At 37.3% G+C, this 26846-nt stretch overlaps 1 protein-coding gene across 2 annotated transcripts in view; it reads left to right on the forward strand.

Moving 5' to 3' along the window:
• The window catches only part of LARS2 (leucyl-tRNA synthetase 2, mitochondrial), an 86062-nt gene that overhangs the window by 43768 nt on the left and 15448 nt on the right, over nucleotides 1–26846 (forward strand). For both annotated transcript variants that reach the window (XM_027659358.1, XM_027659359.1), the window contains exons 10-18: nucleotides 1523–1627; nucleotides 4330–4445; nucleotides 5410–5693; nucleotides 8933–9031; nucleotides 11836–11973; nucleotides 20295–20398; nucleotides 21572–21754; nucleotides 24956–25125; nucleotides 26113–26190. In XM_027659358.1, coding sequence (XP_027515159.1) covers nucleotides 1523–1627; nucleotides 4330–4445; nucleotides 5410–5693; nucleotides 8933–9031; nucleotides 11836–11973; nucleotides 20295–20398; nucleotides 21572–21754; nucleotides 24956–25125; nucleotides 26113–26190 — 1277 coding nt within the window. The remainder of the gene's footprint in view (nucleotides 1–1522; nucleotides 1628–4329; nucleotides 4446–5409; nucleotides 5694–8932; nucleotides 9032–11835; nucleotides 11974–20294; nucleotides 20399–21571; nucleotides 21755–24955; nucleotides 25126–26112; nucleotides 26191–26846) is intronic.

Genomic DNA, 26846 nt, shown 5'->3' on the forward strand with positions numbered 1-26846 from the left:
ATTTAGAACCTGGTGAGTCTTCTAGTTTTGACGGTTATGAGGTGTCTGAGATAAGGATTTGACCCTTACGTTGTTCGTTATCTCATTAAAATACTTTGTATGCATTCTTTTACATTGGTAACTGTAATATCATCTCTTTTCCGTTACGATGATAATAACGTGAGCAATTGAGCATAGGAAAGAACACCTTCATAAACTGGAGTTATTATTCTGGGTTCCAGCATAAGATGAAAATTATTGCTGGGTAGAAGGGAGAAGTTATTTTTAAAAGCAGACTGTCCTACCCACTCAGCTTCCTGTTCCTGATGCTTTTTGGTTAGTTGCTTTTAAAGAATGGAATAACTCCTTTTGTACTTATTTTTAAACAGAGGAGGAAAGCTGTGTGCAGTGGCTTGAATGTGAAAATTTTCTTTATAATATAAATATCTCAGACATCTGAAATTTGAAAAAGTATTAATCAGAAAGAAATAAATATATCATTTGTGTTAAGAAGAGTGATGAGATACAGCAGCTTTGTTCTCAAAATTGCTGTTACTTTACTTCAAGCAACTTTTATGCATTGCAATACAAACCTAAGGCTTTCCTCAGCCTAGCTATGACGATACGTGAAAGGAAGCTCTTAGCAGCCTATATTTTAATTATTGTAATTATCATCAGTTGGTTAGAGCATGGTGCTAAGAACACCAAGGTCTATGTGTTCAATCCACATATGGGCAATTCACTAAAGAGTTGGGCTTGATGATCCTTGTGGATGCCTTCCAACTCAGAATACTCTGTGAAATCTATTAAATCAACTTAAAGGCACTGAAATGTTAGAAATAGGTCCAAAGGGAGATCTGGGGTTTGAATCCTTAAAACTTAAGAGTATTTAGATTCTTCTTGCTGAGCCACCCGAGTTGCACATTGTACATCAATTTGAGCTTATTACACTTCTCACCCTTGATTCTCTCCTCTTCTTTCTCCTCTTCCTTGTGGACATTGGGTTCCTCATCTCTAGTAGTAATATGAATATTCTATTTGCAAATCAATACGTTACTTAGGTAACTTTTTAACAGGGGTCAGTATTTCACATGCTTTGTAGTCCTTCTGTAAAAAATTAATCATAAGGATATATGTTCCCCTGCAGTTTCATCTGATTTTTTTGGTGGAATTTTGTAATATTGTATGCTAATATAGAAATCGGGGCTTACTAAAGCCAATTATACAACTTTGCAGAAGGCCTGCATTTTGGTCAAAGACTGAAATTTTTATTGCATTTCAAATCTTACTCTGTTTTTATTCAGGTGTTTGTTATAAGTATGTTTTCTAATCACGAAAATTTGTCAGTCTTACTAACTGAACATTTTAATGTATCTGAGCTTTTTAGAAATATGGTTAAGTTTTTAATTTTATTTCTTTTTAAAAGAAAATTGTAATTTAAAATTCACATATGTTTAAGATAAGCTGCATTCTAATGGTAAGTTATGTTCTTAGCATATCTTCTGTCATATTTTTCTTACCATATTATTACATTTGTTTTCAGACTCACTTACTTCAGTGACAGCTGTGAATTTGCTTACCAATCAGGAGATTCCTGTAGTCATCTCAGCAAAAACCAATTTTGATAATTTTCTTGATACTAAAATAGGTATGTGACATTTAATGTGTAAGTGGAATAGTATAGTCTTCAGTTGCCGTGTTGAAGCACAAGGTACTATTGCAATAAATCTTTGAACACAGAGGCTCTCTCCTGGACTTTGTAATTCTGTTCTTCTTTAGTGAAGAAGGAAGGGGAAAGTAGCTATGTGGAATCTGTCTGGGGGAACTTACAGGATGATAAATTTAAATGGAAATATTATAAAATTAGTGCATTTAATGACCTAAATTTGAGGATCTGCACATCTTAAGAAGATTGATTATCTACAATGCATGTGTGTTTGGCTGTCTCCCACCACCCTTAATCAAAACAGAACTGTACCGTTTTTTGACAAACAACCCTAACTTCTGACTTTTTTTGTGTCTTATGTTTACATAAATTATGCACGTCGTTATAGAGAAATGTTTCAGACAACGAATGTACAAAGCTTCCAAGTTTGACTTTTGCCTGATAATATTTGTGTTGAGGCCCGTAAAATAGTTCAGGGTAGGTAATAGTTATTTTCCGGTAGTCTTGGACAGTTATCTTGGATCCTTTATCTCTAAAGGAAACATTCCCATAATTTAAGGTACCTAATTTAGAGTTGAGGATCCATAAATGAAGGGGGAGGCGTGTTGCTAAAGGATGCCGAATCGCCTGCAGTGGGCTTGTGTTCTCAAAGTTGTCCTGTGAAGCTGCCTGTCTAGCTGCTTTCCAGCACTGGGAGCCTAGTCCCCCAACTTGGGCAGCTTAGTACATATGCTTAGGTAATGATTGTCCTTATAAGTAAAATTAGAAATAGTATTAAGTTTTAAAACCAGTGTCTGTTTTAATCTACACCCACTGAGCTTTTTGTTTACTCTTGTGCCTTGCCACGGTCTCGTCTCAGCTGCATTGAGGAGGCAATGTTCTGTGCCAGTCCAAATAAGAAATAGTTATCTCTTCTTCCCTTTTCCCATTACCTTCCTTATCCCTCAACTCCCTTTTGTTGCCTTCCTGTTGCTGATACTTCTTTCCTGTCCTATTGCTGCTGCTTTCACCACTGCCTATATTGGATAATCTTGCAGAACTGGACTAAACACCAGCTGACTGTACAAAAATGTCTTGGACGACCCTCACAGGGCTAATGGAAATTATCCACTTGTATACCTTACTTATAACATGTCTGCATCTTACACTTTAGATATGACTCTGGTTTTGAGAAACAGAATCTTTCCTCATGTAAGAGAAGCCAAATAATTGAGATACCTAATCTTATTTTTCCTTAAAAGCTTCCAGCTTGCTCACTGGCACATACCTTGGTCTTATGGCTGTTGGAAACAGTCCAGCTCTCCCTGGGAAGGTCTGGATGCCAGCTGTTGAGCTTTGCCAATGTACATTAATAGCATCATCTTTTCAAAAGAAGGCAAACCAAAAAGTGGGACCTGCTTTTTTCCATTTGTAGAGCATATTGTGAAGCCACCTGTTGCAGGCTGCAGGGCTCATTGTCAAATTAAGATGCATACATTATTTTGTAATATAGCCTTGAAATGGCAGGAGTGTACATCTGCTGGAAAGATAAAATAGCGATTCTATATTTTGCTAGTTAAGGAGTTATTTATTCAAGGGAGTTTTGCTTGATTTTCTTCAGTTATCTGCTTCCAAACTTCCACGTGTTGACAGAGTGAACGTAGAGCAGGCATTTCATTGCCTGAACAAAGAGGATTATTAAACTAGTTTTAAGTGAGGCAGTTTGTATGTTAATAATTCTAATGTGCTCAGCCAATATTATGAGAGTTTTTGTCTGTAGTTTTCACCAACTTAGTGGTGGCATTGGCTTGTCGGAATAAGGTTCTTTGCCTTTTAAAGATGACAGCAATTGTGCAAGATTGTTCAAACTATTAATTAAATTATCAGTGAAAGGGAAAAATATGTAGGAAGATATATCTCTGTGGAAATAATAAATCTGTTAGTATCTCAATGTTATTTCAGAATATATGTGATAATAAAGCTAATAAATGTGAAAGGTAATCCTCCAGACCGGAACTAAAATGGATGACTGTCCCAAATAATAAGATGCAGCAGGAAAGATAGCATCAAGGGCCTTAAATGCTGCAATTGACTTGAATAGCTGTAGGAAGTGTTCTCACTAGTTATATTCTGAATAGAAAATCGATGTTATTTGCATGGTTTTTCTGAATTTATAAACAAATCATGTCTTTGATAATAAGTTAAAGGGATAGTATTGTTAGAGACAGTTATGTTGTGGTACATTTTAATAAGCTATGAAGTTAGAAAGAGATTGAATTTACTGTTGAAACAGGAGGACTATTTCAGCTGTTTGTTTACTCTTTGATTCTCATATTAGCAGTTAGAATTTAAATTTGTATTTTTAAAATGTATTTAGATAATATAACTGTATTGAAAATTTTGTAGCTTTATTTTTAGTTTTTTCAGAACCATCAAATTTTCAGCTTTTTCTGCAGTAGGACATTGATAAACATTTGAATTACAGAGGAACTGAGAAATGCATTTGTAATTATTGCTGTTTGAATTTTACTGCTTAAAGAATAAGACAATATTTTTATTCTTAGATATTTTTCTTTAACTCCTGCGGGCAATCGTAAGTCATTATAAACAGAGTGTCATAGAAATGAAGTGCTTTTTCCTCAAAGTGATGATTGATATCCATGTTAGTCAATCCCTGATCTGATTAATTTTTTCATCCCTCCTAGGAATTCCTAGTACTAGTGCAGAAGATGCTGCAGTAGCTAAGAATCTGGGCATTTCTTTCACTGAAGTCATTGAGAGATTGCCAAATGGTTTAGAGAAGGTCGTTAATTCTGCAGAGGTGGGTATACAAGTATGGAGTTCTTTCCAACTTAACAGTACGAACTAAATCTGTTTTCTCAGGAGTGCCAAATACTTTGCATGATTAAAGGAATTTTGTTGTTGTTGTTGAGAATCAAGCCAAGCTTATGCTACCAAATTTCTAGGAATAATTTAATGATTAAATATGTTGCCTCTACTGTAGCAATAAAAAAAGTTTTTTCCTTTTGTGAGGAAGACTGTACTTTCCTCTGTATTGGTTGGAGTTCTATAATAGAAACTAAATAATTTAACCTATGTTAAAAGTTGATTGTTATTTCATTATCTCAATAGATTTTCAAGTTAAATGATAATATATGTCCTTTTTCCACATATTCACTGAAATTAAATGTTTCAGCCTTTATAATAACTTATATGCCTCAAGTGGCATAGAAATCTTGTCTTTAGGTATAGCTCTTGAAAAATGTATTTGATAACAGACACAAAGCTTATATTCTCTTACATGCCAGATGGGATCTAAGTGGTTAAGGTATTTGTGAAAGCAAGAACAGAAAAACCTAAAATGAGCACAGGAGAAAGCAAGCTGTTTTAACATTTGCATTTCCTCAGTTTCTACCTTATGTTGGTAATAGAATTCTGGGAGTTTCGGTATTCAGCAACTGATAAAGATATAAGCAGTAAATACAAATATATGCCAATAAAGGCTGAAGGCATCTACAAGGCTCTTTCTCTGCCTTGTTCTATTCAGCCCATCAAAAATGTTATCCTTTAAGCAAGAGGGCTCAAATGAGTAGCTGCTATGTGAACAGTCTCTTGGACAGGAGGATGTTAAGCTGTGGGAAGGGGAAAAGTATTATAATGCTCATAAACTTAGACTCTCAGAAATTGCATTTATGACTTTTTTTGTCTGTTCCTGCATTTTCACTGACAGCAAGGATAAATTTTTGTTTCTTCTGCTTCTCTTTTTTTTTTCTTTTCTCAATCAGATCACTGGCATGACTCGGCAGGAGGCTTTAAAAGCTATTACTCAGCAGGCCAAAAATAAAAGAATAGGTGGAGACCTAACAAGTGACAAATTAAGAGACTGGTTAATATCTCGACAGCGGTACTGGGGAACTCCTATTCCAGTCATTCACTGCCAGACGTGCGGCACCGTTCCTGTACCTTATGAAGACTTACCTGTGGTGTTGCCCAGTGTAACCACCTTCACAGGAAAGGGAGCCTCTCCTTTAGAAAGTGCTCCTGAATGGGTGAACTGTTCCTGTCCAAGGTAAGCTAATGCTGCATTTGCTGCAGTCGGGGAGAGATTACTTTGCACCTGCCCATTTCTTGTGCTGTTTCCCTAAGTGTTGGCGGCTGACTGCTCTAAGACAGAATACTACTCCAGAATGATGTTTAGTCTGACTCAGAGTAGAGATTTTTTTCTTGTATACTCTATAAAACTCGTTTTTTGCAACACAAACACCCACAGTTATTTTTTCATAAACAAGCTGAAGCAAAACTCACTGGTTTTAAGTTGGAGGAAAGAAAAAAGGAAAAACAGAATGATTTTCTCCCTGCTTCCCATTTCTTAATAGTATTTCTCACTTCATTTACTACAATTATTTTAATTATCTTTCACCACCAGTGTTCAAATGAAGCTTATGATGATTATTAAATTATGTCCTTTTGTTAAGGAAACAAACATTGTATTCATTTTCTTGCCATAGTCCAATAATAAAGTGTTCCCTAAGCTATATAAATCTTGATCATGAAGAATTACATGCACTATACATTACAGATAACAGCATGTAATTCAGATTGAAGGAGATATTGAGTATATGCACAGTGCTGTAATCCTTATTGTTTGTAGTCCAGCTTTTTAAGAAATAAAACAACCTAAATTAAGTAGTGAAAGATATGTTGTGAAAATCAGTTGTGTAATCTTGAGGGCTGCTTAGATACTCTGTACACTGAAGTTTGCATATAGGCTCTGTGGAAGGAACTGGTAGAACATGAGGTATCCCAGAGAAGTTTTTCATCAGCAGTGTAATGCAATGCTGCTGCTAACAGACTGACCAAATGGGAAGTATGTTACCAGGCTGCAGGCACGGGAATCAGACATAAAAAAGACAATATGGCTCTCTTGATAATGTAGGAGATTCATAACATCTATAACTTCATTTTAATTTTTAAAAGGTAGAATATCAGCAGGGTTTTTATTTCTAATTAAGCAGCTTATGCACAACAGTTCCATGGTTTTCTGGGAACGTGTATTTTGACTTTTGTTGATAACATGTATTTTTCACAAAACAGACATTTATTCCTGTGTTTCTGCATAGAAAATTTCTTCTCAGACGTGCCTATTCAAACTGCAGATAGTAGTGTATTTTAAAGTGCAGTTTTTGCAGTGAAGCTTTACTAAATGAGATCCACAGGTTTGGTAAAACCCCCAGAAATGCCTTGGTCTACAATTTTAATTTCAATGGAAAATTTTTCCTGATGTGACTGAAAGTCACTGTCTGCACTCTTGTCTTCCCCCACAACCTTAATTAAAAAAGTATTTTGTTATTTACCAGGCAGTAATATACTTTTGATGTATAGCAAATCCCTATGGTTTCTGTATAGTTATTGTGGCTGCTCTACTTAGAAGTTAATCAAGGATATTTGTTGAATCAGAAATAAAGTCACACAGGATTAATTTCTTAGCCTAAAATGTGGTAGTTTGCTGAAATTCACTTTTTTTCTTTAATTCTCACCTTTATTTGACTTCTTAATTCTCACCTATTTGACAGCTATCTTCAGTATTGCTTATCCACATCTGCTACAGTTTCAAATCCTTTGAGCTATTACTTTTGTGTGCAGTCATTCTTGCTTTTCCTTGCTCTGAGAAGTTACATCATCCCTGCCTTTAGTCCTTCTCTCCAGTAATAGGGGTTTTTATTAGTTGCATTTAAGATCTAGAATTAATAAGGAAAGCCAGATGGAAAGATACAACAGTCTGAGTATTTGAGTGACCGTAATGTTAGCAATCATAAATGGGAGGAGATGCCCAAGTTTTTCATTGTTATACAAGTCCAGGTAGTTGTGTTAGTCATCTGAATATTGTCTAATGAGATTACAGTATTGTGCTTGTAATCACAATATTGATATAAATTGTATAAACTTTGAAAGATGCCCATGCTGTCTCTGTGGTAGTGAGCCATGTCCATTTAGAGCACAGAGACGTGAAGCAGATATAATTATGGTTCAATGAATGTAAAGTATTCTTGCTTTTGACTGAAAAGCCATTCTTTTTCAATGCAATACAGTATTATTTTACATTGGCCAAGTCTTTACTTATATGTACAATTTAATAAAATTATTATTCTAGATTAAAAATCAGTTAGAAGTAAAATTCCTTTACTACACTATTCCCATTGAAAGAAGAATTCACTGGTAGAGAAGGACCAGTGGCAGAGACAGAGTGAAGCAAAATGTTAAGTGGTGATCCTTTCTCATAAACTTGCCTTGGCAAGCAAAGCTGAAATATCAGTCAGAAAGGCAGATACATGTTGCAGCTCAGTCATCAAGCCTGATCAGAGACTAAATATGCAATTATTAAATATTAAATAGCCAGTCCCCATTTATTATGTATACTTATTACACATACACATACAATTATAAACTGCATACATTTCTTACATATAGCTAATGGCATTTATACATGAGTGTCACAGGTTGCAAAGTTTCATTGACGTTAGAATAATCCCATTGTTTTAACAGTAAGAGTTTTAGAAGGGATCATTTACAACAAATAGAAGTTTATTAAATGTGATTATTGGCTCCTGCAAACAATTAATATTCAAGGAGAAATTACCAGAAAGTAACTTGAGCTTCTAAAATCTATTTTAAATCTATTTCTCAGGGCTGCCAATATAATTACAATCAAAAATCAATTTGTGTAATCACAAATTAAAATTGTGCTACAAGGTCTAGGAGAGATTTGCTACATCTCAGTGAAAACTGAAATTAAACTAAGTTTATTTTTTCTAGAGATAATAAATGGAATCTGCAAAGACCTTTTTGTACAGACAAGCAGTGAGAGGCAACCACCTGCTCCGTCTGCGAAATGTTTGTAAAATTATTTGTCTGCTGGCACCTAACAAGTGTGATATATATTCAGTACTCATTAACTTTATGGCAGAGTACACTTTTCCATGCTTTGTTTCTTTTAAAATGGTAATTCTAAAAAATTCCAGGAACTTATGATCAAGAGGGCTGTCCAGTGCAGTGCCATCTTCCGCTATTGCTGGATGTGATGAGTGTTCAGGCTTCTTTTGGGTTTGCATTTTGTATGTTTTGGGAGGGAGAGGGAAGGAGTTGGCCCTGTTATTGATGTTGAATCTTTCTGAACATGTCACTTTTCAGATTGTTTCAGACCCCTTCAGACTTCAATCTAAATGTCTTTGTGGCCACTCTGTATATGGTGGGTTTTTTCCAAGCTTGTCACTTACCTAAAAATAGCTTTTCTCCTTCTCTCTTGCTCAGGTGTAAGGCAGCAGCACGGCGAGAAGTCGATACCATGGATACATTTGTTGATTCTGCTTGGTACTACCTGAGGTACACTGACCCTCACAACACGGACAGGTGAGGGCTGCAGGCACAGGGCCACCAGGGGCAAGCCTGCTTTAGAGAAAAGAAGGGAAGGAAGAGACCAGACATTCTGGTGCTTCCAGCTTCTAAATGCCTTTACAGACGATGGTGTAAACTCTCACACTGCTCTCATTGTGTGCCTGCCCCCTGGCTTGAGCACCGCACAGGGGAGATGGCATCTAAGTACCACACAGCTGCTGACACACTCGCCCTCCACTCCCTGTGGGCTGGGGAGGAATCAGGAGAAGAAATCATCTCCCTGTGGGCTGGGATAAGAACAGTTTAGTAATTGAAACAAAGTAAAATATTGTAATAGAAAGGATAGGGAGAGAGAGAGAGAAAACTCAAGAAAAACAAGTGATGCACAATACAACTTCTCACCACCTGCTGACTGATGCCCAGCCCTTCCACAAGCAGCGACTGGTGCCTCCCAGCCAACTCCCCCAGTTTATATACTAGGCATGACAGCCTGTGGTATGGAATATCCCTTTGGCCAGTTCAGGTTAGCTGTCCTGGCCATGGTTCCTCCCAGCTTCTTTTGCCACCTGCTCACTGGTAGAGTAAGGGACACTGAGAAGTCCTTGGCTTAGAGTAAGCACTGCTGAGCAACAACCTCACTATGTTATCAACATTATTCTCATACTGAATTCAAAGCACAGCTCTGTACCATTTAGTAGGAAGAAAATAAACTCTATCACAGCCAAAACCAGGGCAATAGACTAGGAGCTGGTCTAGAAATGTGGCATTTCGTTGCTCCCATGTCAGGAGATGTACAAGGACAGGATGTGTAGACACTACTGTGTAAGCACAGGAGCTACAGGGCAAGGGGCAGAAGTTTGCACAAAAGCACATTATGGGGCAGGGCACAGAGGAAATGTTCAGATGAGAAGCTGAAAACAGTCCTTAGCAGAGGGTTCCATTAAGAATAACAGACGGCCTGCCATGACTCTCTGAGACTGTGGTAAGTTGCACAGAGTGTATCCTCTCTGGCAATGGACTGAGCAGTTCAGTGTGTGGACAGACAGTGGTGTTCCACTGGTAAGAAGAGGAATAGTCCAGTGTAACATCCAGCTGCCAAGAACAGCACCTTCATTTCTCTCCTTTTGAATTCTAGTGACTCTTCCTACTTCCTTGTGTGCAGACCACAAATGAAGTGGCATCACAGCAAACTCCTGTGTCAGCACTTCCACTACATGCAAAATTAATGAAAGGAGGTTTTTCATGTGCTATGCACTAGTGGCTGGAGAGTGTGGGAAGGCAGATGTAGTTATTTAGCTGTTTTTCTGCTTCATAGTCTGCTTTTAATAGTGCTGCTTGATAGCATTGTTTTTTCCAAAGAGTAATTAGTGCAACATGCCTACTAAGTAGTCTGTGGAAGACAAAAAAGGGTTGCATTTTAAAATATTGATACCACATGTAGAGCTGTTTGGGCAAGTGTTTCTTTATTTATTGTGCAGAGCAGTGTCTGAGAACGTACTACATATACCCACTGACTTAGTATTGCTGAGCAAATTATTTTTTTTACATTTGCAGCACTAGTTTAGTTAAACTAAAGAAAAATCTTTTGCAAACACTGTTATTTCATGCTAATTTTAATTATTTTCTAGATAGCATGAATATATTATTATTATTATTACTGAGTTAGGCAGACTGCTTTCTCTCCAGTGACAGTTTGACAAGAGGAACTTTTCCAGAAGTTGAAGAAGAAATAGTCAGATGTAACATTCAGCTGTCAAAGTAACAGCTTAGTGTAGCTAAATCAGTTTTATATTGAAATGAGAATGTTTATATGGTCTGCTGCAATAAATTGCTACCTGTATTTGGTTTATTTAGTTAGTTTTTTTAGCTAAGCTAGGCACATGTAAACCCTTCATTTCCATAAGCCATATTTCACTGGTCTGCAATTTGCAAGAATTACTCTACTGATTTTGGAACCCTATGAACAAGTTAGTTTTGATTTGTTCCACTAAAGACATGAATCCCAGATCCATTATTTGCTTCTGGGCTGATCTGTGAGGAAAAACATGTTACTATTACAAAAAATAACAGAGGGAATAATTAGACAGACTGACAAAACAAGTAGATTTGTTGTTAGAAACTGGTCATAAAGAAGAGCTATACAAATGGTATTTTTGAGGCAAGAGCCCATTACAAGAGACATGGCAATATGTAATGAAGCAGTAAGCAATGCTAGGAAACCATGCAGATGACCTCCAACGGCATATTAAATTTGCTGTAAACGACAAATTTACTGTCATTTCATCGAGCTTCCTTCAGTTGGAGTGCGGTGACACATCTGACTCTACAGAAGGTTCTGTAGCCTTAAACTGCGTCACTGCCCCCTAATGGTAACAATGCAAACCTCCCATTAAAAAAATCAACTTTTTTTGAGTGGTCATGCCTTTTGTCTTTCACTCTAATATATTTGTATATAAAACTTGATAAATACTAAAAAATTTAAAGCTAGCCACAAGGTATTTATAAAAAAAGTCGTTTAATGAGCAGGCAAATCTTTTTATCACTTTCTCAGGTACTATATGTGAAGTCTTAGTTGCTCACCTGAAATATAGGAGAATAGTCTCTTTGTGGATCTGCATCTCAGTGGAAATTAAATTTTTGTCTATAATAAGCATTTCACTTCTTAAAACATTAAAAATATCTGATAGCAAAATGAAAGTTTTATCACACATGTATTGCTCTTGGTAAACAGAGTTGTCCAGTCAAGTATGATGAGCTACTTCAGTAGCACTGGTCTTTCTTTTACACACTGTATTTTTTCTGTAATTGTGTTTTTTCAGGCCCTTTAGTAGTGACTTGGCAGACTACTGGATGCCTGTGGATTTGTACATCGGAGGAAAGGAGCATGCGGTTATGCACTTATTCTATGCAAGGTTTTTCAGCCATTTTTGCCATGATCTAAAGATGACAAAACACAAGTAAGCCTTATGTATTTCTGTAAAAGTCTTCCATATTTCATTTGACTAGCGAGAGTATTAGTGAACATTGTTATGATGGTAGGACATTACATTGAATAAGTCTGAATTTTCCTACTTTGTCAGTACTTGGTTTCTCATAGTCAGTTGCACTTTCTGTATGTGTACATACATAACATTTTTATTACAAGAGTATTAACTGACTCAGAGCAAGTGATAAAATGCTGGTGTAGATTTTCAACCTGCAAAAGCATGTATAAACTAGTAACTTCAGGGATTCTGACTAGCCCTATTATTTCAAATTAGATAACTTCCTGCCAGTAATACCATTCATTTCAGTGGAACCATGTATATGTAGAAAACTAAGCACTTCTGTAATTCACTGTATTATTGGAGCTGAACAGTGTAAAACATGTCTTGATAAGCAAAAGCAATATGTTTTTCTGCTGTCAATTTGTTTTAGAGGTAAAGTTTGATGCAGGTTGATGAGTCATCTGTTGTTCTGTTCTTTGGCCTCTCAGATAGGTTCTTAGCTTAACGTCCCCATTTCCACTGAAATTCTGCCCTTTTGTACCATAAAATGTCATCCCAGTAATGCCTTAGCTTGGAGGATACTAGTGTCAGAACAATGAAATGCTCCCCCATGCTCTCTCCTGTTCTCTCAAACGAAGAGAGGATTGAATAAATTGAGTCAATATGAGTGACCCCATGAGAAGAACTGCTCAGTAATTTTTCAACTGGCAACTCATATAAGCTCATTCTTTACTAGTATCCCCTCTAAAAACTTGGTGTAAAAGAGGAGCCTACATATATATGGCACTGAACTCACTCAAATGCAGTAGTTTTGCTCCAAAACTAGAATTAAGTAGCTTTGAGCTGGAAAAAGATGGACTAGTTAGCGGAGCCAAGCGGAATATTTCCCCAAGTTATTTCATAATAATTTGATGAAAGTAGACAATGTGTTTTCATAACTCGTTCTTGCCTGCAAACAGTTTGCTGTAAATACTGTATCTGAAATTTTGGATGTAGACTATTTGTGTTCCCTCTGTTGCCTCCAGCTTGTGCAGCTGCAGCAGGAAGGCTAGTTCTTCTCTCACGGGGTGGACTCTTTCTCTCAGAAGCACTATTCCTTTAAGCAGAGAATTTCAGAGCTTTCCCTTGCAAGAAAATTTAGGCTTAATAATTCTACAAAAGACTTTACAATCCTAATCCATCAGCCATCTAGTGGAGCTGTAACATACAGCAGCAAAATGTTCTCTTGCTAGTCAAATTCTTCCAGCTCTCTAAATGACATTAGCTGTGGCTGAAGTATTGTCAGTATGAAGTGAGATTACAGTGCAGGGGAGATGTTCTTGCAAAGTAAGTGGTCCACTTTGGTGTGCAACAAAACAGGGAGGCTTTCAGCTTGACTGAAAAGGGACCCTCCACATGACCTTAAGAACCAAAAGCAGCACAAGGAAAGTGGAAGCGAGGATGAGCTACCACTGGAGAAACATGGAAGCATTGACTAGGCAGACAAAGTTGAATTAGGAAAGGCCATAGCTCGTCTAGAATTTAAACTGGTGAAGAATGCAAAGGCAGTAAGAAAGACTTCTGCAGATACATTGAAGAGAACATCAAAGAAAATGTTGGCCTGAGGCAAAATCAGACAAAGAGCCTAAGCAGCAAAGGATAGCCTTTGCCTTGACATTTCCTGTCAAGATCTGTGCTTAGTAGGAGAGTTTGAAGGAGAGAGATACTACCCACTGTAAAGTAGGATCAAGTTAGGGATCACTTAAGTAAACACATAAGACACATACAAGTTCAAGGCACGTTTATGACAAGGTGACTGAGAGTAGCCACCATGGATTTACCAAGAGAAAATTATGCCTAACTTAATCTGCTTTCCTTCTATGGTGAGATGATTCCATCTGCAGATGAGGAGAGAGCTGTGCATATCTTTTACAACTTTAACAAGGCTTTTAACAAATTCTCCCATGGCATACTTGTAGTCTGACTGGGGAGATATAGGCTGAGCGGGTGGACTGCAGTATGGATGAAAAAGCTGTTTGGACCATCAGATTCAAAATTAGCTGTTTGCAAGTGGTATTCCTCAGGAGGCACCACTGAGTCCAATATTATTTTACATCTTCAGCAACAACCTTGGCAGTGCAATCAAGTGCTCACCCTTAACAAGTTCATTATCACTGCACACTGAGAAAAGCCATGCTATGCAGATGACTTTGATGAGGGGAAAAGCGGGTCTGAAATCTGAAGACAAGGTTCTGGATTGGACATGGAGCAGATTACCCACAGAACAAGGGCTATGCCATCTGTGTGGGGAGGATCGCAACAGAGAAGGGCTTTAGGGATCCTGATGAACAGCAAGTTACATGTGAGTCAGTAGTCAGCGTGACAGTCTGTTCCACTGCGTTAGCAAAACCATGTTCAGGTTTGGTTAGCTCTGCTCATCGTTCAGGAAGGCACATCTAGGATACTGTGTCGAGTTTTGACAGGTCCCCACTCACTCTTCCCAGTGTGAGGGACACTGTCAAACTGGATGTAGGGGATGAGCATTAAGATATTCAGGGGGTGCAGCATATGTCAGAGAAAGAGTGTAAGGGAGTTGAGTGTGTTCCCCATGGAGAAGAGAAGGCTAAGGAGGGAATGTAATTCAGTCTACTGCTACCTAAAGGAAGTTTATAGCTAAGACAGAACCAGACTCTGTACAGAGATGTACAGAGAAGGGACAGGAGTAACAGTCACCGATTGCAGTGAGGTTCAGCTGCACAGAAGGAAAATAGTTTTGACTATGAAGGTGATGAGAGTGGAATGATTTGACCAGAAACATTGTGGCATTTCCATCATCAGATATTTTTAAAACTCAGCCAGATGGGACCCTGAACAACCTGAAGTTAGGTGTGATGTGAGAAAAGAGCTGCACCAAATGACTTCCAATCTAAGGACTCTGTGATTCTGCAGCTGTATTAATTTGGAATGTGTTTTGTTCACCCTCGGCTGTGACAGAGCAGTAGCACAAAAGCTGTGTGTGTACCGTAGACTGGACTAAATATAGTAGATTGCAGAAGAAAACTCTTAACTTCCACTTAAAAAAAAAAATCTAGTGACAAAAGCAGAAAAAAATCAAAATTGCTTTCTGTAGAAGCAGTTTGCAAGACTATGAAGAATTCCTTTAACACCATATAGAATCTGAAGAACTGTTGCACATGTGAAGATCTGTATGTGATAGCACACTGCCCTGCGGGTTGGTTGTATGAACTGCTTTGACAGTGTGTGCTCAGACTGCAAGGTGATTGTAAGAAATTCATCTTCATGCACAAAATTGGTTGCGTGCTTTAGCTCTATGCATGTTACTGCATTAGGTGCTTTGAAACCATGAAGTCAAATTAGGATTTTGTTTTGATATGGAAATTATAACTCCTTTATAAATATTTCCGTGTGTTTTAAATGTTTTAGCATTGGTCAGAAGCCACTTTTGCTCAGTCTTCTGTTTGAACTGCTCAAGGGCTAGTCTCAGAGATTGGAAAAATGTGATTAGAAACAACAGGCTTATTGTTAGGAAGCTCAGGCTTAGTTTCGAAACCCACAGTTCTGGGGGAAGACATTAAAATGTTAAAAAACACTGCCCCCTAGTGCATTTTCAATCTTTCTCTAGTAGCTTAGGTCTTGTTCACAGATTAAATTAAGAAAATTCTGCTATATCTCAGTTAATGAGAGCTGCCACTGTTTAAAGTGTTATCTAGCATCCTTACAAATTTTTATGATTCCCCTATTTCTCTGTAGTAATTTTTCATTTTGATAGGTTTTATTGGTGGAAATTTTCATTATTAGGCTCCTATCTTCTGACTTTCAAATCCATTAAAATATTTCTTGCTAGTCTTTAATTCTGTATTAATGGTTATTAATATAATAATGTGGTTGCAAACAGATGTTAAAAATCCATACTGTAGATTTTCAAAGGAATCTCTTCAAATATGGTGCAATGATTATTATTGTAGAAATATTTCAGGCAGTGTGTATAATAACATAGGCATTTACAGATATCATACATGCTTTCATAAGAAATTAAAGTGTTTGTAAGCATTTAAAATTGTACAGGTGTCAATATAGCTTAAATATCCCCTGAAGATGAGGCACAATCTTTTATTTTATTTTTTAATGCATTGGACTGAAGATGGTGGATACTGTTCCTCATTTCCTCAGTAATGACAAGGCAGAATAAATGGCACCCTCTGGGTATTCGTACATGTGATCTCAGATTAAGCCCAAATTGATGTCAATTTGATTTAGCAATCTGGTCTGTAAAGTGCATTGGTTCTATAATTAATTCACAAGCCAGTGAGCCCTCCCAGCTGTGACCACCACGGGGAGAGGGGCCAGGTAAGCAGCTGAGGCCAGCAAACTCCTCATCTGTTCCAGCTTAATCCACCATGATGAGTGTGTGCTGACATACTCGGTTACACCTGCTCAGCTGTATTACTGCAAGTATGAGTTACACAGAATCTGTTCCTTCCCTAGACTTCAGTAATCAATTCTGTCTGATGCGTAAGTTGGAAATGGAATCTAGCACATTCTCCCTGAAGGACTCCAAAAAAGGTTATTGTTGCCATTAAGTCAGCAGATCTGACCGTGATAGAGAGCAAATCTGCTGAGTAAGAAGGCACTTTTTTCATATAATGCATTACAGAATAAAAGAAGATATGTGTGTGACAGAAATAGCTTATTCTGTGAAGGAAGGATGTTAGAGCTGCTCTGCATTCATTTGGGACCTTATCACTAGTGCTGATTTTAAGTAAAAGCACTCAGCTGTTGACTGTGTAGAATCTTGAATATTCAATATTGTATCATCCTTTTTCTGCATAAAATGATCAGCTTCCGCATTCTCCAGTCACTTTCACAAGGTTGCTGGGTTGTTCCAGCTAGATCTAACAGCAGGTTTCACAACCCCGTGAACTCAACTGATAGTAACTGATCAAGGTCTTGTCTTTGCTCCAGGGCACAACATCAGGCTCTCTCGGCCTTTCTAAAGGTGCGTGGTGCAAATACATGCAGGGAGCCCTTGCTAGGGCTATCCCTTCTTCTGAATCCACTACTTATAACTGTGGCAGGTTCCACAGAGTCCTTCCAGCCAGGTCATTTGTAGTTGGATTGAAAGTTCTGCTCACCTTGCACAGAGCAAAGCAAAGAGCGTTGAGGACACGGCACTGAGCAGGAATTCCTGATCTGTCAGTCATACTTTTCCTACTATCCATTGCATGGTCCTGTATATTGAGATGAGTCTGTCACAGAGATGAACTTGTACGTGAGCAGTACAGAAAGGGAAAAGATGGATTACACATTTCATGGCAAGCACAGCTGATCCTTCTTAGAGGTGTCAGACAGACTTCACAGGTGGGACATACAACATGATCAAAAGCTGCACATGACCAAGGTCTCAGTGCTCATACTTCAGCATGAACACAAACCAACTTCACGGACTGGTGAAGGCTTATGCCATTCCAGCATACTTACGATCTGAAATGTGATTAAGCATTCAAAGAAACTCCAGACACCTCTTTGTTACTGTGCCAGTAATGTCAGTGTGTCTGAGGATGGCTTAATTTCCATTGTTCACAGTGGTTTAGATCAGGAGGTATTTATGATGCCGTGACTGGGTGCTGCAGTATTTAGATCAGAATTTCATCACACATGCTGTGCTGTGGCCCCTTGACAGTTCCCTTCTGCAACGAAGCAGCTCATTGCTGTCTTCAGAGGGGAAGGTTTGAGGTGTGCAGTTTTGTCCATGTAAATCCAAGTGTAGCTCTGCATGTGAACATGAGATGGAGCCACCACAGCACTGGCAAAATCACTGTGCATTTCGGGAGACATTCAGTGAAGGGCTTAATTTGTTTCTGAGCCCTGTGTTTATTAGACAGGCTCTGGCTTTCTCATTTTGGGCATGTCTCCATTCTCCTGTGGTCTCCCACTAGGAACACGTGAGGGGGGGTGTTTCCCCATACTTGGTAATGTATTTTGTATTGCATTTTTGTACTCTCTGTCAGCATAAACAAAAATAAGAAATGCTCATTCCCGCATTCAGCTTTTAATAACTTGGCATATGATCTGAACTAACTCTTTGTCATTAAAGTGTTCCTTGAAAAATCACTTCCAGTGGAAAGCGCTATCTGATTTGGATGGTCTGGCTACCTCATTAGCTTTATTTTAGATAGCAGGAAGTGTAGCTATTTTAATAACTGTTTGAGATCTTAAACAGATTGAAGTACTGAATGACAGAGGGGGAAATTATTTTTATTTTTCTTTGGTGTAATGTCTTTAGTTTGTAGAAAAAACTTATCCTGAACTGTTATCTCCTGGAGCAACTTCCCACTCTTGTTGTTCATAGTATTACAAAATTTTTGCTCCAAATTTTCACCTTCTAATTATGTGATAATTTTTTGAAATTTTAAATGATTTTTGCATCCTATTTTTAAAATACTTTTTTTTGTTTGTACTGTCTAAATTTGACTCCAGTTCTCATCTCCTAAAGTTCCTTTACTTTGTTTCTAAACAACAAGATTTTTCAGGCAAAATGTAAAATGTTGTCTAGAAAATATTTGTAAGAGATATTTGAATTGCTGCTCTTACTTAACATTGTTGATAAAACCAGGCGGCATGGCAGAGACTCATACTTCTTTGTGACTGAATGATACATCAATATGTACCAGTACTTGCACAAGGAAGGTAACTCATGTTCAAACATGAATATTTTGAAGGTAAAATATGAAGCCTATCACTTTCTCTCTCTCAATTTAAGGTTTTGTTTTCAGATATGTCCTTACATCAGAGTCATGAAAAGGGTTTAATAACTAATACTTGGAAGATATCTGCTTTAATATGGTGAAAACATTTATAGTTGTTATATAATTTATTAATGCTTTAACTGTATTATTAAATAAATTACTGTGTTTTAAATAATGAGATAAATTGTCATATAATTTGTATATCCTAATAATGTAAAATATAAATTAACTCCTTAAAAGTGAGTAGTGTTTTGGATTATGACTTTTTTGTACATGTGAAGTAAAATGTGGAAGTCTGCTTTTACTATTTCTTCTTTAGGGAGATTTATTCTAACTTTTTAAAAACTAGGAAATAGTGATACATCCTTTTTACATAAGTTGTTCTGTACATATTTGAGGCTTTGTTAGGTGCAAGTGTGGAGAATTCAGATTGCTTAAAGCTGAGCACACATGTGAGCATTAGGAGGTGCAAGTCAGTAGTACCCAGTACTGATTAACATGTCCTCCAGAATGATGGTCACTGATGTCTCTGTGCTGGTGGATCCCATGAGAAGGCTCCCAGACTGTGTGTGCCTTCTGGGACTGGCTCCATACCTCCTCCCTGACCCCTGCTGTTCTTGAGGCTGCTGTTAGAACTGCCTTACTTTCCTGGATTATTGAGAGGGGACCAAAGGCTCTAGAGATTAATTTTGTTGTCTTTTTTTCTGTGAAAACAGGGACAGACTTCTGACTTAATGCATTAGAAATGCAAGGTCATTAAAGGAGGTGGCTGCTATAGCATATCTGTCAACCAGAGCAGTGTTTACTTAGAGTTTATTTCTTGCTGAGTGCAATACTTCCCTTCAAGGCTCTTTCTAGCCCTATCATACATGCATTTGGTGACAGTTTACTCTTCCTGATGTAAATTTTGCTAGAAAAGTAAAGTTTCAACATTCGAGGTGCTAAAAAAACTGATGCACTGACATACAAACTTTCCAGCCTTGCATCCACTTTTTCTAGTGTATTTTTTTTGTACAGCTAGGCCTTCGTGGCTAGTTCTGCAATGGGACAAGGCATGCAAGTGCTTATGTTAGAGAAACGATCTTATCTCTATAGAAAGAAATGTGGAGCAACATTTTGATTTGTTCAAAATACTGTGCTCCTCAGAGAGAAGCAAGAGCTAAATATTTGTAAGACAGTGAGACCAGGTACTTGAATGCTTTTATGCAAGAGATTTAACTTGAAGTTAGGGAAATTGCACAGTTGGCTAAAAAATTTCTGTGTGTTATCCATATGCTAATTTGAAAAGTGACATTAGAATAACTTAGTACTAAATCAGGGTGCAAGAATGTGTGTGGAATGCAAATAAATACTTATACTTGCCAGCCAGCCACCATGAATAAATGCACAAAGTACTCTTTCTAAGGTGGCAACTGTTTATGATAGTCAGCTTGAAATTCTTCTTTCATTAAATACTTGTGCCTGATTGGCTCGACACCTGAGGTTTATCATAAAGTATGCTCTTGACAGCTCTTTTTAAGAGTTTCTTTTTCCTTCTATCCCTAGGGAGCCTTTCCATAAGCTCTTGGTTCAAGGTCTTATCAAGAGTCAGACATTCAGACTACGAACAACAGGCCAGTGTTTGAAGAGAGAGGAGGTTGATCTCACTGGTAAGAGAAACTACATGGGAAAATCCACATAGGTGCATCCAGGGACTTCTTCAGTGTACAGGTCTTAGTGTTGGGAAAATTTGAAAGAGAAAATGAATCCTTGTAATATTTAAATTTGTGAGCAACTTCTGTGAGTTTTGGATTCATATGCGCTACCGAGTGGACAGAGATCCTACTAATCCAGCAGCTTTTAATTGCATCCAAACACAGAAACAGTGCTATGTTATTATTTTAGCTCCAGTATAGTCCAAAAGATAAAAGTCACTTTTGTTAAGACAATGATCAGCAGCTTGCTGAATGGAGCCTGTAGTCCCAGTAAACAGACAGCCTACAAAAACATCATGGCAAAGCTAACACAGATGCAGTAGATATTAGGCATGTAAAGGGTGTAGGAAACAATGCTGTTTCTCAAGTGCTTTCTAGAGCCTTCACTGCATAAGCTGGACCAGCAAGTCCTGGCTATGGGACCTGTAGCAACAAAAGTGGTTTGGTCATATAGACTTTCCTTAAGCAGTCCTCTTGTGCAACATTGTTTTCACTGTTCTTCTCCTGCATACAAACCCTGTAAGTCAATTAAAAAACATGAAACCAAACAACCCTCTTACGTTTTTCCACTGCCTGCTATCCTGTTTTCTTCCAGAAAAGATAGGGCTTTTCTGTAGTAGATGGTTTTGCTCAGTTGCACCTTTTTCGGTGTAAATGCCCCATTCTGTCTTGGAATTCATGCAACAGAAGGCACATTCTTTTCAGGATAACTTACTGCAATTGAAACCTGTAAATCTAGTATTTGTAAAAGCTAAGTGCAAGTCAGAATTGTACCAAATCAGTACACCTATCTAGGAGGTTTTAAATGTCATGGTTATAACAATGCTTAAATCTCAGGGGCTCTGAAGGTAGCACACAGGATGCGTGCTAGATACAGCTTCCAATGCTATGAGACTTTTTGTCATAACGTGATGGAAGCATTGGGATATTACTCTGTTAAAACATTACTGTAGGAAAAATGTGGGAAGGAAGAGTGTTTAGAATGGGTGTCTTTCCTCTTTAAGCTGTCTTTGGGAAAAAAAATACACGAGAAATAGTTGTCTCTTCTTATGCTTAGGGAACAAAATTAATTGCGGTTACAAGTAAGAAAAATTTGGTTTAATATTTTTTTTATGTCTTAATATTTAGGAACTGAACCAGTTCACCTAAAAACTGGTGAGAAGCTCCAAGTTACTTGGGAAAAAATGAGCAAATCTAAGTACAATGGAATAGACCCTGAAAAATTAGTGAAAGAGTATGGCATTGACACCCTACGTCTTTACATTCTGTTTGCTGCTCCTCCAGAACAAGATATTTTGTGGGATGCTAAAAGTAAGTCAGATTGTTTCTGTTGTTTATTTTGTTGTGGTTTTTTTTTTTTTTTTTCCTAGCATGTTATATTTTAAACACAAAATTAATACAATTCTTGATGCCCAGGTTTTGGAACAAATTAATCAAAAAGTATAATAAACAGATTTTATTGCTTGTTTCTTTTAAAAGAGAGGGGGTCACAAAGCTGTCCCTGAGAGGCAGGCTTGCAAGATCATTTCAAGCAGCTTACCTCTTATAAGCTAAAAGCATTATGTGAAAAGTATTTAAGGGGTATTTTCTTCTGCAATCTTGGACCTCATTCTCTTTTTTTTTAAATTAGCGATGATTGATCAACTGAAAAACTTTTTCTAATCATATCAGATTACAGATAAAACTTTACAATATTTTGTTATTTCCATTTATTTACACACATGCAATGACTTTTGTAAACTGGACTATGAAATAGTTCTCAGAAGAATCTCATTAGAACATAATCAGAGTTCCCAGTAACTAATATTTGTAGACATGGCATTTCTATGGGATTATTTCTTGAGTAAGTTAAGAATTGCCCTCCTATGCACTTATTTACTGCTATCATGCAATTCATCATACTGACAGGTCTTAATTTCTTTTATCTACTGTGGTTCATGCATTTTAATGTAGTCTTATGCATTCATTTAAATCTAGCTTTCTTGTTGCATAAGGCTTTAATAAAACACTCCTGGTTTAACACCTGGTTTTAAATGTTGTAGTTCTTTATTCATTTATATGTTAACTTCCTGCTACTTAGTTCAGCCTGCACTAAGCATTATTTCAGTTGGTGTCTGTCACCCTTTACATTCATGTATGTTCATTTATATATTATTGCTCTATTGTATGTACTGGACTTCTTAGTTGGCTTTCTGTCACTATCTAATCGCAACAGTAGAGAGCTAGGCATATGAAAAGGTCTCTTAAAAAGAATTAACTACTTAGAATCAAGCTTCAACAGCTGCATCCCTGACAGTACACAGCTGAAGCAGCTAATTCAGTGATGCACAATCTTTTTGCTGAATTTTTGGATCTTGAAAGTGGAGTAATTATGGTTTTGAGAGAATAGCATGTAGAAAATCCTGGTTGCAAAGTGGTTGGTGGTTATGCATTTTTTAAGAAAGCTGAACACGTGCAGGTATAATGCTACCAAAAATGCCTTTAGTCATTCAAACCAACCTGTTTACCACTTGAGAAATACAAAGAAAGATTTCGGAGTCATGTCATGTTGAGAGTATTGGAAAATGTGAGCAATAGGAGATTTTAGCAGCATCAAGATATTTCCAGGGGAGAAGAAAATCAAAAGCAGATGAAAAGCATGTCTTAAATGTTTAAGCTTTGGTCTAAATTTCTTAATGATAACAAAATTGTGAATGTTTAAATTGAAGAAATCAAGCAAGTTGTGTTGGGTTTGACCTTGGGCTGGTTGTCAGATGCCCACCAAGCTGCTCTATTACTCTGCACTTTTCAAATGGACAGAGGGAGGGAGAAAAGTACAAAAGAAGGCTCATGCATTCAGATAAGGACAAGGAGATCACTCAGCAGTTGCCATCATGGGAAGAGAGACTCAACTGAGAAATTAGTTTAATTTCTTACAAATTAAAATTAATGAGAAATAAACACCTTTCCCCTACCCTTCCCTTCTTCCTGGGCTCAGCTTCATTCGCTCTGTTGGGCATGCCGGAAGCTTCTAGCAGCTTATCAGAGAAGCCACTCCTGTAGCCCCTCACTACCAAAACCTTGCCACGCAAATCCAATACAGAAAATTGTCTAATTCAGAGAATATTAAACACTGGTTCTCAGTTGTTGTGATCCCTCTCTTCACTGGATGTATTTTGATAGCCTTTTGATGACTGCCCTTTGGACTGAATTCCTTGTCCTTTCAGTGGTGAATGTCAAAGCATGGTCTCATGTCATTCTCTGCCTTGGTGTGGGCAAAGAAGTCTCCCAGACTTTTTAGGTCCAGATGTGGTCAAACTTACCCAGCAGCTTATTACACCATTACTACAGTCTGGATGATTCCAAGCCTATCATGTCTAGATGATCTATAGCCTTCTGGTATGACTAGGAGATGGGAAGATTGGGGACAGCATAATTATCCCAATCCCACCTATGAGAATTCATGAAGATCATGTGGACATAATCAACAGCTTTACTGTTCCCAGATGTACAGGAAGTCTTACATCTAGTGCAATCATACAGGTAATTCACATGTATTGCAGTCACTTCCATGTCTTTTACTTCTCCCAGTTTAGTAGTAGTCCAGGCAGTTCTCAAGTGCAGTTGCCAGAGCAGAACTGGAAGCTCTTGCTGGTTGGGACATCATAGGATATGTTGAAACTGTGATATGTTGATACTGTGCATGCAGTGTGATGTGGTGCTGCACAGTCCAGTAGAAACACGGAACATCTGGAAGAGAGGGCTAAAGCTGTACCAGTGCCACACCTCAAGCATACCTTCACTAGTGTCTCTGCATCACACCACATGGAGGACATGGCTGTGTGCTGCAGTAGCTTGGGGCCTCTCTGTAGCACGATCCTGAGGTCACAGAAACACATTCTTAGAGCAGCCACAGAGTGGGACTGATGCCTTTAGGGTCATGATGAACAGCTTTATAGTCTCCACATCCCAAACTAAGCTGTGTCCAAAGATGGTACCAAGGATCCTACTCTACTCATTAGCAGAATAGGATATCTGTAGCAACAAAAGTATATGTGATTTCTAAAATCAAATTTTAAAAGAAATTTCTCAATTTGAAAAGTACCTGTGTGCATACATGTGTGTGTATATATATATATATATTTGTATACTTCCATGAGTTCGAAAAATGAGAGCATGCACAACTCATTTGTTGAGTCCTTAAAATACAAGATGAACATTTTAACACTGACATAATATTAGGTTATTTTACAGATTTTAGCAAATACTTCTGCTATATATGCTATGTTCTTACTATATATATATTTTAAAGTCATTGCAGAAAAATACTTTTGTCTTATTGATTTTATTCCATTAAAGCAACCTGGAATTACTTGTAAAGGCATTTTTAATTGCATTGACATCTTTCATTTAAAATACAGGGTTTTTTTTTAAAAAATGTTTAGTGTTTTTTGTCCTTTCTGCTTTTTTTTAAAGTTTTGTATTCATTAAGTGTAACTGAAATTTGTTTCTGAAATCTTTCATTAATCTCAGCTGATGCTGTGCCAGGCGTTCAGAGATGGCAGATGCGCCTTTGGGCACTTGTAACCAAAATTATCGAAGCAAGGACTTCAGGAACCATGCCCAATCCTGAGCTTCTGAGTAAGAAAGAGAAGGCTGAAGCGAAAAATATCTGGGAGCAGAAGAATCTGGTGATATCTGAGGTTAAAAGAAACACTTACATATTTTGTAACTGACCAAATAAGTTACTGCTTATGCTAAAACCGTATGTTTGACTTACAGAGCCAAAAACTTTTTCCCCAGATGAGTAGTTCATTATTTTTAAGTGAATTGTTCTCTGTATAAATTTATTTACCCACAAATTCTGTGTGATAGAATTTATTTAAAGGATGTGCATCTCATTTAAGGGATGAAATGTTACAGCAGTAAAATGTTATCAATCTGGGATTCAAGTAACTCCATTTCCAGTGGCAAAACTGTAGGTGAGTGCTGGAGGTTATCCCTAAGGAAAGCTTTTGATCTTTTTGCTTCATACCTCATTATCATGCCTGCTGTTCCATATAGAATTATTTGGTGAAAATATATTAGGGTATCCTAAAAAAAATACTGAAATGATTGTTTATCTCTACTTCTCTGTTGTCTCCTGCTGTGATTAGTGTCAATTCAATTATCCAAGACTCAGACGGAGACTTAAATACCTGCAAAATTAACTTAAAAGATTCTTCTGTGGATAAAAACTTTTGCCAGTTTAAACCCTGTTGTGAGAGACCTTCCAGATCTTTTAGCAGACTTTAGAATTATAATCTTGCAATCTATGAACAAGCATTGACCAGCATAAATGGATTTACAAGAATGAAGGCCTCTTGTTAGGGGCAAAGGGAGACTATTTTATTAGAGGAAATAAAGGATGATTGCTAATGCACAGTTCTCATTAGCATTGATTGAAGCTTTTAAAATTCTGAAACTGAGGAGAAGCTCAGTTCAAATTTATATGATTTATTTTCCCAAACATATGTGTGATTGCACATACGATGTGTTTGCGAACTAAAGTGATTTTCATGTAAGAGGTAATATGCACATATTTCACAAATTGAGATTGATTATCAATAATACTTTTCAATTTAAAAAGCCAATATTCCGTGTTTTAGAATTTCAAGTAATTAGTGACAGACCTTTTCTTCTAACTCAAGGTAACCGAGTACTTCACAAAGGACCATTTGTTCAATGCAGCTATTTCCCGATTGATGAGCCTCACTAATATACTCCACGTAAGTACCTGGTATTCATGAAGGTATTTTTCTCTCAGACCCTCTTCCTATTAGGTTTTATACAAAGCAGGAGCCTCCTGAACTATAGGTCCAGCTTTCTGTAAATCATTGACTGTCATAAACAGTGTTATCGAGTCGAGAGCCTTGTTGAATCATTCAGTTCAAAAGCAGCACGTTCTAATATCACTGTAACCCTGAAATATATACAGTTTTGCAGGAGGAGCTTGATGATATTAGAGCCACTAGATTCTGAGGTTTGCATATGCATCCTGTAATTTCAAAAGGATACATTTTGTTTAGTTCTCTTCTAGATGCATAGGTAGCTAGGTATAGGATGTTATAGAATCACCAAACATTCTGATTTTAAAAGGGTTATTCTTTGGAAGGAAAATCACACATAATTTTACATTCCTCAAAGACAGCTTACACCACTGAACTGTTGGCAAGTAAGAGAGTTTGCAAATCCTTCTTTTTTAAACAGATGTAAAAGTCTCCAGCATTTTTTATTTAGATTATGTTGTATATCAGCCAGTGATGATATATGAAATGTAATAAACCATTATCATTACTTTTGTTACTACTTTTAGATCTAGTTGAACAATCCTTCAAGCATATAATGGCAACCTGATCTAGACTAGACTAGACTAGAAATTAAA

Source organism: Corapipo altera, unplaced genomic scaffold (assembly GCF_003945725.1).
Source record: "Corapipo altera isolate COAL_440 unplaced genomic scaffold, ASM394572v1 44b, whole genome shotgun sequence".
Classification (NCBI taxonomy): domain Eukaryota; kingdom Metazoa; phylum Chordata; class Aves; order Passeriformes; family Pipridae; genus Corapipo; species Corapipo altera.